The 14,811-nt window shown below is 41.4% G+C and overlaps 1 protein-coding gene across 1 annotated transcript; it reads left to right on the plus strand.

Annotated features, from left to right (window-relative positions):
- Nucleotides 1–1,082: 1,082 nt before the first annotated feature.
- LOC309688575 (adenylate cyclase type 8) lies at nt 1,083–12,831 on the plus strand. The gene is made up of 21 exons (XM_082504397.1): nt 1,083–1,392; nt 2,464–2,675; nt 3,778–4,506; nt 4,854–5,003; nt 5,124–5,254; nt 5,434–5,545; nt 5,629–5,756; nt 6,209–6,367; nt 6,626–6,860; nt 7,014–7,184; nt 7,276–7,376; nt 7,741–7,942; nt 8,434–8,526; nt 8,702–8,862; nt 9,147–9,228; nt 9,389–9,547; nt 10,353–10,499; nt 10,715–10,807; nt 10,932–11,046; nt 11,148–11,350; nt 11,810–12,831. The coding sequence occupies exons 1-21, from the start codon at nt 1,341–1,343 to the stop codon at nt 12,023–12,025; spliced, it is 3,651 nt and encodes a 1,216-aa protein (XP_082360523.1). The 5' UTR covers nt 1,083–1,340; the 3' UTR covers nt 12,026–12,831.
- The last annotated feature ends 1,980 nt before the right edge of the window (nt 12,832–14,811 follow it).

Consider the following 14,811-nt stretch of genomic DNA (forward strand, 5'->3'; position numbering starts at 1 on the left):
GGTGCTATATAAATAAAACTGAATTGAATTGTGAAAAAACAAGTCTTTCTATTGTGTAACAATAACCAACCTCATATACTGTATGATAATATATAAGAAATCCAAGCAAAATATTATGTTGGTATTGCTCTTGGAGCAATGTGTTCATCCATCAGAATATAATTTAACAATTTACTTCATAAGAAAGAAAAACAACAGAAGATTTGCTGACTGAAGTCTTACCAGATGGAGTGTTTGTAAGAAATATTGTATTTATATAGAAGCATTGTCAGTAATTCAGGGTTAGAAGACAAACGGTAACTGGAGAGCTCTGTATTTCCAACACTGAGCTTCGGCATTAAATGTGGAAATGACTTCTCTTCACACAGACACACACATAGCAAGCAGAATTTGTGTTATCGTGGGAAACAGTATTTGATGATTTTGTATTAAAAGCTAGAACTTGTTCTTTAAGTTCAAATGGGTAACTTTGGTAATTCATAAGATAATAACATGAAATTTGTATGTTTGTGTTTTGTTATGAAAATCTGGACCTTACAAATAAAATGTTAAAAATAAAGAAGAGCCTTGAAATTTGTATTTAGACAGATGTGGAGTGACTTTGTACACCTACTCAGAAACACTTGGATTTTAAAATGTTTAGCAAAGGCAGCTTCGTTGCCTTTTGTTTGCTGAAGCACCTTGGGCTCCTGCTGCCAGGTGGGAGATGATTCAGTTTCCTTGCTCTCACATTCAACCTCGCTTTGCCTTTTAGGCATTGTTTTTGCCTGTGCACTGTATGAAAGGAATTTGTCACCCCCGTGTCTGTAATTTCACAGACAGGTAGTTTAGTAACCAGAAGCCCAAAGGCATGAGGCAGCACTGCTGTTTTATTATTATTTTTTTGCACATTACCAGAAGTAAAACAAAGAGTGTATTAAAGTGCTATGTATCAATGCATTAATGTTTCCCCTGCTTCAATAAGATTTGTTGACTTGACCAAATGAGAGCACACTGCCTTTACCTTGGTGTTATCCTGGTGCCAGTGACCTCGGTTTTACAGGCCAGTGAGAGTGGCCGCTGACTAATTAATCCTCTTTGCACTCTTCACTCCTGCAGCTCTGCTTTGTGGCAGTTCTTGACATCATTTCAAAACAGTCCAGATGGTGACCTGCAGTCCTGAAAGAACGACTCCAGGAGTCTCGCCAGGCCTGTATGTCGCTGTCCGCATCAGTGTTGGATACGGCATTGCAACGAGGGCTGCTTCAAGTTTCAGTTTTCCTTTTATAGGTTGTGTCTTAAATATCAAAGCCGATGAAATCAACAAAAATGGATTATGATGAGCTGGATGCACGTATACAATGGCAGAAACTAGGTATTGTCAGTGGATGCACTATACGGGAAACGTTACAGGTCAGTTGTGTGGTTTACAATCCTTTTGCTTCTTTTTTTTGGGGGGGGGGGGGGGGGGTCCTTTGACACATTGTAGGTTACGGGGAGCTTATTGTCCGCTTGGGACAGCTGAAACTGCTGAAAGAGGAATGACAAAGGGATTCTTCTACATCCGAGAAACTGTAATGTTTGTAATGTTCAAAAACAAATAAAGATGCACACTTAATACTATACCTAATTACTCATCTAATATGATGTGTTTTAGCATATCCAGTCTGTTCTGTGCAGATACATGATCTTGGTGAGAATCAGCCCGGTGGCAGTAGACTGTGAGTGGGTGGGACAACAGCATCCAGAGCCAGAAGGACCTGGAGGAGTTTAACTCTGAGCATTAACCAGCTCAGCTCTAAATCTGGCCAGATAATTCGTTGGAAAGCTGCCTTTCTTCTGGCACACACTGCGTAAACACGTGGAGCCGACCAGGTGGCCCTTTCTGGCATGGTTGAACGTGTGCAGCATAACAAATTTTATCTAAAAGAATAAGGAACTCAGACAGATTTGTTACTCAATTTATATAGTGCATAAAGACCTTTGATTATTAAATCCTTCACGCGGGGTATTCAGATGCATCAAACTGCAAAAATCCTTTATATTTAGCATTTTATGATAGTAGATGCATCAGTGGCTTTGGTACAGAAAGCCACCCAAAGTTCCTCTTTATAAAAGTCTATCAATCAAATTCCCTTTTCCTCATTTATTCAAACAAATACTCACACTGCAGGTCATTCATAATGAAATATTTCTGTAAGACAAATTCATATTAGGCAAAATTAGGTAGATGAAAGATGAAAGTTGAAATGAATTAAAGTGGGTTTACTTTACATGTTAATTACTGGCCATAATGTCCAGTTATCTCTTTGAATTTAGTATTCTACTTTGACTTGTCTGTCAAAACAGCTTCCAAATCTGTGATATAAATAAAGTTGTAATTATTATTATTATTATAAAACTTACTGATGAACTCTAATGTTTTTTTAAGCAATAACACCAAATCTGGTCCTTACTGACTCCCCTTTTCCCTTCACGTTCCAGGCTCCTACCTGCTCCTGATCCAATACCAACAGCTGAGGTCAGCTGAGGTCGCCACCATGGTGACCTTCGCTAACACAACGCAGGTCTCCCCCATGGGGCTGCGTGAGCTGCCCTGTGTAACCCCCACCATGTCCCCTGGCCTGCGGCGGAAAAAGATGCTGTGGCAGAACGCAGTAAAACACATCATTATGCAGCAGGATCTCAGTACCCAGGTGATTGAGTTTTAGATTGTTGTAAATGTGTTCTGATTTTTTTTTTTGTGCACACTAGTATTGTGTACTGGAAGAGGCTGTGTCTGTCTGTGTGGCGCTCTGGCCTTATGACGCACTTTTTATACTGCATTCAAAAGTGTACCTCACTAATGGCTATCAAGCACACATGAAATTTTTGATTCTTTTCAAAATAAAGCTATTACTCTTACCATTACAATCTAATGCGCTCTTACCATTATGCATATCTAATGTGTGTTGAAATGGTTTTGGCATTTATATTTCAAAAATGATTCACATTTACAATAGACATGTGATAATAAAGCAAGCCTCACAAGATCCTTCTAGAAGCAAGTCTCAACATTCAGCATCCATAAAGGTAACCGGTAGCACACAGACTCATTCTATCCCCATGTGGCAAATAAGAGACGAAAGCAAAATAAAGAAAGTTACAAGTGAAAAGAGACAGGTGTGTAGCAGCTTTGTACACCTACTCAGAAACGATTGGATTTAGGTTTTTAGCATTTTTTGCCTTTTTTGTTTGCTGAAGCACCTCGGGGTCCTGCTGCCAGGTGGGGGATGATTCAGCTTCCTTGCTTTCAGACTCAACCTTGCTTTGCCTTTTAGGCCTTGTTTTTTTTTTAACCTGTGCATGGTTTGAAAGGAGTGTCTCAACCCTGTGCCTCTTAATTTCACAGACAGATACTTTAGTAACCAGCGGCCCAAAGGCATGAAGCAGCACTGCTGTTTTATTATTATTTCTACATCATAATAGGGGTAAAAGTAAAAGAGTATTAGAAAGATATGCAACGATGAATTAATGTTCCTCCTGCTTCAAAAGGATTTGTTGACTTGGCTAAATAAGTGAGCGCTGCCTTTACCTTGGCATTGGCCTGATGCCAGTGACCTCGGTTTTAAAGGCCAGTAAAAGTGGCTGCTGACTAATTAATCCTCTTTGTGTGTGAATGTGGCTGTTTTTAGACTATCCATGTAAGTGTAATTGTTATTTTTGCATGCTGAATCTTGTCTACCCTGATTTGCCAAATAAGATATAATAGCCTTGTAACTTTTTTGAATGAAGGATCCTGTTTTTATCCTTTGACAGTTGGGTGTTGAACCAGCACGCAAAATCTTTGTGACAGATACCTACATAGAGGAGATCAACAGGCAAATCCGCAGCAAAGCCTCACGTGGGGTAACAAAGCGCCGTTCTTCCACGTTCAGAGTCCATCCCTTGGTTCGCGATTCCACCAGCACCGGGGGTGCTTTTAACAACTACTCCAGCGACGCTGACTTCTTCGTCCACTGGGGTCGAACTGTCTGTGGTGTCTACATACCCACGCTATTGCACACCTTCAAGTCCCACGACCTGGAGAAACTCTACCAGCAGCACTCTTCCACCCAAAGACGTAATTCTCTGGCCATCACCAATGTGATAGACGTGGTGGCCAAGCTGCACATGTTGGTTCTGTACCTGGCATTGGCGCCGGAAGCTTCCACAGACACTTTGCGTGGCTGCCTGACGGGCATGTTCATGGTGTTAGCAACAGTTCTGTGCGTCATAGTGTTAACCCACAAAGACTCCGTGTCCCCACAGTGGCTTCACTACGCCGGCCTCGCCAGCTGGTTGTCACAGACCACACAGGTGCTGGGGGGTCTGGTGTACGGACTAGAAAAAGACCCATCGTGGTACCTTTTGTTCACTTTGTTCGCAACATACACACTGCTGCCATTACCTCTGCTGTGGGCCATATGTGCGGGCACCCTGTCCTCAATGCTGCACATTCTGGTAGAGATAGTATGCTGCTACACTGATGCTTTGCTTCTGAGAAAGGTGAAAAAAAAAGTCCCCTTTGAATTTCCTTTCCTACTGTTACATTTTTTAAATGTATATCATGCCGATAAATCAGTGATACACTGTTAAGGCTTATGGAAAGTTTGATTTCTTAGACTTTACAGCAGTGTTAGGCACAAATCTACAAAATTTGAGAAAAAAACTATTTCATTGTACTTGTTGAAAGCTCATGGGTCTCTATTGACATATTAATCAACAAATAATAAGGAATTAGAAACCCTCCCCCCAAGCTTCAGTCCAATACTCTTTCCCCAATTTCCCCTTCAAACTTTTTTTAAAGCTTTTTTTCCATGAATTAATGTAGTATTCACACTCTTTCGATGCAGGTGGTTGCCAAAGGCCTGCTGTACCTGGGGATGAACACAGCTGGCTTGTTCATCCACTACCTGACAGACCACGCTCAGCGCCAGGTTTTTCTGGAGACCCGTCGTTGCATTGAAGGACGCCTCAAATTAGAGCAAGAGAATCAAAGACAGGTACAATGAAGATGGGAGCTGTCCTGAAATTTAAAGCCAGAGAATTATCTGTGTTATGATGAAAGCTTTGGTTGCATTAACTCACTTCCATGACTCTCACATTGTTACACTTCTTCACAGGACCGCCTAGTTTTGTCGATCCTGCCTCGCTTTGTTGCCTTGGAGATGATTGCTGACATGAGTGCTATGGAAGATGATCTAAACCCTCAAGAGTTTCACAAGATCTATATCCACCAGTACAAAGATGTCAGGTATACATGCATGAGTTAGTATATTAGTAGTTAAATTTGTAACCTTGTAACCTTGACTCGTAAGATTTATAAGCCAAGTGGGTTTCACTCTGATTATCAAGTTGCAGGCCAACCTAATGCCAATAGTAAGTGTTTGCTATGTCATTTCAGACTTTTTAGTCCTTCTCTCCTTCTTGTAGCATCCTTTTTGCAGACATCAAGGGTTTCACTTTGTTGTCTATGAACCTGTCAGCCCAGGATCTGGTTCGAACCCTCAATGAGCTCTTTGGACGTTTTGACCGACTGGCAGAGGTGAGGGCCTGAGCGAGCCCTTTTTGGTTGATGTAAAACATCTTCCAGCTTCTAATGTCCTTCTTCTTCTTCTTTTATCACAGGAACACCACTGCTTGCGGATAAAGATACTGGGAGACTGTTACTACTGTGTGTCAGGGGTTCCCGAGCCCCAGCGTGCCCATGCCCGTTATTGTGTTGAGATGGGTCTGGCTATGATCAACACTATACGGTCAGTCATCATATTTAAAGACACAAACACAAGTTAATTAAAAAAAACCAAAATCACGTGGTTTTAAAATTATGTAAATATAACCTCAGCTAAGTAACAAAAGATTAACACAAAACAAAGCTGAAATGCAGAAGCACTGTGTGAAAATTTTAAGTACTCCTTTGCTGCTTCCACATGAATTAAGCAGGTAAGTAGCATCCAGATCCTGCTAATTAAGTGCACTTGATTAATTGATGATCAACAACTGTGAGCACCTAAGTAAAAGCAGAGGTCTGGGCAGTTTGCTGGTGTGCAGCATTCAGGTGTGTATCAATACATTGTGTAACACAATGCTTCTGCGTCAACCTTGAAAAAGGGTCCACCTTCTTATGGGTCTATAGGTATCCATATGAGAGTGTAAGATCCTATTTTTGTTTGTAAGACACGATCACTTTACCTCACAAAATCACCAGGTATGTACAGAAGCAGCTGAACTTCGACATGGACATGAGGATCGGCATCCACTCGGGCTCTGTCCTCTGTGGGGTATTGGGTCTGCAGAAATGGCACTTTGATGTCTGGTCCTGGGACGTGGGCATCGCCAACATGCTGGAAGCGGGGGGCATACCTGGGTGAGCACCAGCAACCATTAGAGAAACTCCTGTCAAGTATGTTACCTGACAAAGATGTGCCTGACAGGTTTCCAGGCTTTCTGTAAGATAATATTTAAGAAAAGAATAAAAAACGTGCTATTTAATTTCGTAATAGGTACATTTGGAGGGGGTATATATTTTCATCTGGTGATGCATTAATGATGACCTCTTGTCTTACATCATCCACAATATTTTTTAATTTCTTTCTGCATGAATTTTTCTTTCTCCCTGAAACAGACGCATCCACATCTCAAGGGCAACTCTCGATTGTCTAGAAGGCACTTACAAGACAGAAGAGGGCCATGGTCGTGATAGGAATGCTTTCCTACGAAAATACAATATTGACACCTTCCTCATCTGCCCTCAGCAGGACAGAGACAAAGTTAACCACATCAAGCCCCCCAAAGTTCAAAAACCAATTCAAACCTGGAGTCCGGACATACCTTTTAAGACTGTCGTTGACATGAACAGCGTAAGTGCGCAAATACCAAACAGAAAGGAAGGTGCTGAATTTGGTGCCTTTGGTCAGGTGGTGACGAATTTGAATTGAAGAATCTGAAGAGCTCGGCACATCTGAGACTCACCTGTACTCACCTAATCAGTCATTTCTATTCTTTTCTTTTAGATTCTAGCTGCTTTTACAAATGGCTCAATGCCCACCCTTTGGCAGTCCAACTCGAGAGAGATTAACAAACGCATCAAGCATGCCATCGAGCTTCGAAGTAGTGAGCGTATGCACAGAGAGCACATCACACCACTGACCCTTGTCTTCAAGGACACAAACATCGAGGACAAGGTAGACTGTGAAGAAAAGATAGAGATGCAAACTGTTTTTTAAAGACGCAGCTAAAAGTGACATTTATTTTTCTCGCTTTTGGCCCATCCAGTTCTCCCAGATGAGAGATGAAATGTTCAACTCCAATCTGGTCTGCTCCTTCATCCTGCTTCTGTTTCTCATGGCTGCCCAGGCCCTCATCCCTGCCCCCAGGTAGGAAACTCCAATATGTTACAACTGTTAATTCCACTTATTATGATTCCATTAAGTCATTTTGTACCTAAATCCAGCTTATAGCATTTTAAATAAATATCAATTCCACATCGGTATAACCAGTATTATAAAAAGAGCTTCCTGTAGTGTTTTGACCAGACTTTATTGCTACTGTGCTTAAGTTTTTGTTTTTCTTTACTTTGGTGCCACCTGCTGGTATTTAAAAGAATGCACTGACCCGTGCAGTCACACTGGACACCTGAACTTGTTTTTTTCTGTTCTACACTGTATTAATATTATTAACATTCATGACTTCACTCACTTTCTTCTTCTTCTTAACCCCCTCTTCCCTCCCCAATCGTAGACTGTTCCCTGCTGTCCTCCAGTTTTCAGTCTTTCTGCTTGCCCACGTGCTGCTGCTACTTGTTGCCCTTGCCGAAGAGTTCAAGTGGACTCCTTCATCACTGCAGCACTTCTGTTGCTGGATTCATGAAAACAACAGTGCCCGTAACCTGTTTACTCTCATAGCGATCTTCATCAACTTTGGGTTGGCCTCTACTGACATGGTGAGAGTCTGAATAACACAAGAGAAGAGTAATTTACATAAACTGCCATGTTCTTCAACACGACTTTTTCCTTTGTATGTCTGCAGTATTGCACCTGGTAACTGACCCTTGTAAACCAAATGCACATTAATTTGCATAATCCTCTCTGAAATGCATATGCAAAAAGAGGAAAGTTGCACTTCCCTGCTGATATTTATAGCACACTTGGCATGCAAACAGGACAGAGGAGTGCAAGAAGGTAAAAAATGAAGTAAGCACAGGGGTCTTTCGTGTGATGTAAAAAGCCCATTTAGATATAAGAAGGTAAAGGGGTTCTTTTGCAGTGATAAAATTATTTAGTAAACCTTCTTTTTATTAGAAAAAAGCACAAAATTAAGCAAAACCTCATTAAAGGTTTTAAATCACCAGTTTTAAGAAAGTTTGACTACCGGTTTATATTTGTTATGCTCTATGATGCAGAATCAGGTTGGAACATTTTGTGCTGTTTGCAGGTGTGGTGCATCCTCATGAACACAGGAGAGGCTGACATAACTGAGAAGACTGGCACAGGCTCACGTCCACTCACTGTCTGCTCTTACCCTGAGGCAAGCAAACAGTAGTTTAAATTTGGGACAATTATTATAGAGATTTTATGTGATTTCCTGTTGATTTATCCAAATGTCTGTCTTGTATTAAAAATACTAACAATAAATCACATTGGGTTTCAGTAAAATGAGGTTATTACTGCTTGTTTCATCTTTCCCAATTTGTTCCCTTTAGATTTTTGTGTTGAGCGGGGTGATTGCCATGGTGACGTGTGCGGTTTTTCTGCGTCTGAACTCGCTGCTGAAGCTGGCAACGCTGCTGCTAGCAGTGGCTGTCTACTCCTACCTCAGCCACCTCGCCTTTGTCTCACTCACGCGCCACGATACGCTGCACAGGTCAGTGTATGAGCAGCGAGCAGCATACAAACTGCACAGCTGCTGTAGTTTTACTACACAGTGCTATATTTAAATATTCGCCTCTATACACAATTTATGATCAAAAGTTTTGGGCCACACCAGTTAATTGAGCCAACCTCATCCTACATTAACATCAGCACAAAAACTGTGCACTGGGAGCTTCATGCCATGTGTTCCAAAGCTGAGCATCTCCTTTAAGTGTAATGTGTAGGTATATTTTTGCCCACAGAGTGTATCGATTTTCCTAATATACTTTGTTACAGGTCTCACTATGTCAGAAGAAATGGAATTTCCTTCCTTCTCATGGCCATATTTATTGTTGCCGTCTTCTATAATGGACGTCAGGTGCTCATACACTTCATTTTCCCAGATTGAACTTATAGATGATCCTGTCACTATAGCAACACTTTCTGGTCTGTGTTATTGAAACTAAAACTGTTTTCTGTCACACAGGACTGTGTTGCAGGTAGATGATGTTCTATCTCACTGTATCTTTTCTATCCAGTGGGAGGCTACTGCCAGACTGGACTTCCTGTGGCGTCTGCAGGCCCAGCAGGAGGTGGCAGACATGAGGGAGTTGCGGGAACACAATGAGTGTTTGCTATACAACATCCTACCAGTTCATGTAGCTCAACATTTCTTGGACCGGAGCAAGCATGACGAGGTAGCTGAAACACCCCAAAACCTTTAGCCTCACTTCTTTTGACTCATAGTCTGGTCCACAGCAGAATCAGTCTGAGTAACCATCAGTGCTTTGAAAATACTGATTGGACCAATGAATAGCAACCTCTGTCTACGGTTTAACCTATATTGAAATTGTACAATTAAAATTAACGTTATGTAGTACTTTTTAAAATCTGGCACTTTCCTTTATTTATAATCCGATCATTTTTTAAAAGATCTCCAACCCCACTGGGTGATATGCAGCCCCAAACCATGACAGAACCTCCACCATGTTTTACACATGGCTGTAGACACTCAATGTTATACCGCTTTACCTCCTCAGTACATAGCGACGGTGATTTTAACATAATTTCACATTTGGATTCACCACTTTATAAGACTCGTTGCCATGGATATTCAGTTACTTTCCTCCCTGTTTCCCTTACTTATTAATGGCTTCTTGACAGCCACCCTTCCACTGACACCATTTTTGATCAGGCTTCAGTGAACAGTAGATGGATCAACTGAGGGCCAGGTGCATCTCTCAGGTCCTGTTTCTTCTTTTGTCGTCCACTTGTCCAGTTTTAAGACACATCATGCACATGCATGCGCTCTTGGTGCAAAAATACTATTTTATGACTGTCAAACTGTGTTATACTTTGCATTTTTCATCAATTCAACTAAACAAATTGGAACAAATGATGTGGTTTTATAACGTTGGGCGGCTCAAGACTTTTGCACAGTACCTTACCTGACTCAAACAAAGAGGATTTTGAAGAAATCACCCATCATGACTCTTCTTTTAGGATCTTTACTCCCAATCCTATGATGAAGTGGGCGTCATGTTTGCCTCCATCGCTGGGTTCGATGAGTACTTCGAGGAGAAAGAGTTCAAGCATGAAGGAGTGGAATGCCTCCGCCTACTCAATGAGATAATTGCCGGCTTTGATGAGGTGAGTGTTGGACTCAAAATGATCATATGACAGTGGTTTATTTATGGATTATCCCTTTTGGTCCAATTATTTATCGGTTAAAATAAAACAGAGACAGTGTAGTTCAATCCAGGCTGTGGGTTGACACAAGTCCTGCTTTGATAAATAGGATAGCCTCTAATTGCATAAGTCAGCTGCTAAACTTGATGTGTAATTTAATCTTATCTTCTAACAAGCTGTTTGAGGAGCCGTATTTTCACCATGTGGAGAAGATTAAGACAATTGGGAGCTGCTACATGGCGGCATCAGGTTTAGCTCCAGATAAACAGGTGGGAGATTTTTCTGTATGTGGTCTTATTTCCTTTTGTCTTATTAGCTTTGCTTTGATTTGTGGTACTTGTTATGATATTATCTCCTTGCATGAAACTGTATGTTTATCTTTGTCTCCTCCAGAAATCAATGGATGAATGGAACCACCTGAGCGAGCTGGTTTTGTTTGCATTGGCGATGCAGGAGACCTTGAAAGAGATTATTAGGAACTCTACTCAACGCTTTCAGCTGCGTGTGGGTAAGAAGCTGCCCTGCCACAGCCCCACAAAAGCACACACGCACGATTTCTAGTGTTGTAGCAAATATCTGAAATTATTGTCTGGGTTTGGACTCATGCAGGCATTGCTCACGGGCCCGTGGTCGCTGGGGTGATCGGTGCCACCAAACCGCAGTACGATATCTGGGGCTCCACAGTGAACTTAGCCAGCCGCATGGACAGCACAGGTGTGAGCGGACGCATCCAAGTACCCGAAGCCACCCGAAGGATCCTGACAGATTGGGGCTTCGTCCTGGAGCTGCGTGGAGAAATATTTGTCAAAGGGGTGAGTGGAGACTGACTATGAAGAGTAGTTAAGCTTAAACAAGTGTTGTTTATTTTTAAAACGCCACAGCATTGTGGTCTATAAGGTAAGGTTCTTAAATCAATGAATGACATCTTCGGAATTAGGAACTTTATTCTGACTTCCAGAAGGGGGGGAATTATTTGATCTCCTTTGATTTTATTATGTTGCATTTTTTAAGGGTGGGAGAAACATTTTATACAAAAACCTCAGAGTTTAAGGTGATTCATAATGTGTTGCTATGGCTGGATCCTTGCTCTAGAGGTTTCTGTTCGATAAACCATCTCAGTTATCCAGCAAGCATAAAAACATCTTGCCAGCAGCAAATTTATGTTCAGAAAGTCTTCATTATCATACAAATTTTGTAGAATAACCTCTGTGTTTAGCCTAACTGTGACAATATACACATCTTCACTTTTTAATCTATGTTTTTCATTGTAGGTAAGTGAGCACCAGGGGAAAGTCCGCACCTATTTCATCAGGACCATGCGCAGTAAGATGGCCAAAGATGGGACAGATGGCCGCCTGGCAGGGCAGACAGGAGGACGCATGACGCTGGCAGAGGTGGTGTTCAGTCTCGTCCAGGCCAGACACAAGGAGAAGATGAGAGAGGGCAACAGGAGGTTCAATCGGACTCCCTCCAGACTGCAGCGCTGAGGAGACTGTCAGGGTCAAATGGCTGCACGTAGGCCAGGACACACTGCAGCCATATTCCTTTAATGCTTTGCCATAACTGAATTAGCTTCACAGACAAAATACTGAGCTACCCGTGGCAGGAGCCCAAACCTGTTTAAGCCTTTATTCTTATTTCTTCCAATACTGCATCATCCCCATCTTTTTTGGCATCTCAAGCAAAATGGACAAGTTAAGAGGAATTTATAGGAAATCATCCATGCTCATATTTCTTGACTTCTGGACCCAAACGTTCATCTTTGCATGACACACCGAGTGGTATGTGGTCTGAACTTTAGTTGGTTAGGAGTTAACTGTGCTATTTAATCAAAGTTCTGGCCTCTTACATTTCACAAGTATGTTGTAAGCAGTGCAAAGTGCTTTTTCATTACTATTATTGCCATATCTATACACTATAAGCACTGATTTTAAGGTTTTTTGTAAAAAAAAGAAAGAAAGAAAGAAAGAAATGGTAAATGGACTGGTTCTTATATAGCGCTTTTCTACTCATCTGAGCACTCAAAGCGCTTTACACAACTTGTGCATTCACCCATTCACACCCATTCGCACAAGCACATCTTTCTAAGTGCGCTATAGCTAACACTCACACACATTCATACTCCGATGGATGCATCGGAGAGCAATTTTGGGGTTAGTATCTTGCCCAAGGATATTTGGCATGTAGACTAGGGGAAGCCAGGAATCGAACCACCAACCTTCCGATCAGTGGATGACCTGCTCTACCACTTGAGCTACAGCCAAAGAAAGAAAGAAAGAAAGAAAGAAAGAAAGAAAGAGCCAACATGTCTTTATGTTTGCTGGGATAACACATCAGCAAGACTCCAGACCTCCAAGCAAAACACTACCTCTTAGTACAAATTCTCATAGACTACAAATGGCCAATATAGAATGTTGTTTGTTTGTTTGTTTGTATTATCTTAATTAGTACATTTATGTTGTGAAGTCAAGCATTATTTCTACTTTGTATCCAATAATTTCACATGTGTTAAAGAGATTTTGGTCAGTATATTTCACTCATGCAACATAATCCAAAAAGAAAGAAAATCCCTTTATTTATAAAGTGATTGCTGCTTGGTTTACTTTTGTAAATACTGTATTTGCATAGTTTCCACTGAGCCACTATTTCTTATTTTCTATCTTGTCAGAGTCAGTGTTGTTCTGAATTTATGAGATTCAGAAGAGGAACACTGAAACAGTTTTAATGCCAAAAACACCTCACATATCACTGTATTCCTCTTACTGTCATGGTAAAAAAGAAAGCAAAACCTCTGTCAGTACTAAGGTTCTTTGTGTTAGGACCTAAAAAAATCATTTCATCCTTACAAGATCTTAAATGCATTGAAATACAACCTCAGATGTAGAACACCACATGTAGAAGCAGTGTGTGAAAGTACACTAAGTCCACCTCCGTAACTTGTAGAACCACATTTAGCAACAATAACTTGATGTAAATGTTTTCTGTAAAACTTTATCTATGTGAAGGTCCTCAGTCATCCAGGTCATGGTAATCCAAGGGGCTGGGAAAGAAAAGCGAGTGGACTCCTCTAAGTTTCACCTGTCATCCGTGAAGCTTCTTCATTTCTAAGATCAAATGGTGGAGAGTCCCATGTTTAAGCCCTGATAAACGTTATCAGTATCTCACATCCCTGTGGAGGAATTTTGTAATATTGTTTGCAGCCAATCATTTATGAACAGCTCTCTTTCAGCATTTCAGTCAGTTAAGGTCTGGTCTTTGACCGAGCCATTGCAACTTCTTGATTCGTTTCTTTTTTCAACCATTCTGTTGCAGATTTGCTTCTGTGCTTGGGATCATTTTACTGTTCAATGAGTCAATTACAATTTTTCCCTGTCACAAAGGTGGCGGGGCGATCATGGCTCAAGAGTTGGGAGTTCGCCTTGTAATCGGAAGGTTGCCAGTTCGAGCCCCGGCTCGGACAGTCTCGGTCGTTGTGTCCTTGGGCAAGACACTTCACCCGTTGCCTACTGGTGGTGGTCAGAGGGCCCGGTGGCGCCAGTGTCCGGCAGCCTCGCCTCTGTCAGTGCGCCCCAGGGTGGCTGTGGCTACAATGTAGCTTGCCATCACCAGTGTGTGAATGTGTGTGTGAATGGGTGGATGGATGACTGGATATGTAAAGCGCTTTGGGGTCCTTAGGGACTAGTAAAAAGCGCTATATAAATACAGGCCATTTACCATACCAGGCCATTCACATGTGACTCTAGAATACTTTGGTATACAGAGGAATGACTGCAACTTCCTGTTGCTGCAAAACAAGCCCAGAGTATTACAATTCCACCACCGTGCTTGAGAGCTAGTATGAGGTGCATGTGCTGATATGCTATGTTTTCACCAAATATGATGCTGTGCATTATAGCAAAAGATATTATAATAGTGAGATATATAATATAATAGTGAGAATAAGGTTTTTCACTATAGAATGATGGACATCAAATTGTTTGGAAGTTTCTTTATAAACTTTTCCGGACTGATAGGCAGCCTTTGCTTTGCTCCTTGGCATTAACACACACCTGAATGCAGCAGACCATCAAACTGCCAAAAGTTCTACTTCTTTATAGGTGCTCATACTCACTGACAATCAATTAATTAAGTGCATTTAATTAGCAGGACCTGTCTGCTACTTCCTCTGTTAATTCCTATGGAAACAGTAAGAGTGCACTTAGTTTTTCACACTCTGCTTCTGCACTTTGGCTTAGTTTTTGTGGACGACACTGTGTAATATGTCATATGTTGA

This window comes from Aulonocara stuartgranti (genome assembly GCF_965226115.1).
Source record: "Aulonocara stuartgranti genome assembly, chromosome: 15".
In the NCBI taxonomy this organism is placed as follows: domain Eukaryota; kingdom Metazoa; phylum Chordata; class Actinopteri; order Cichliformes; family Cichlidae; genus Aulonocara; species Aulonocara stuartgranti.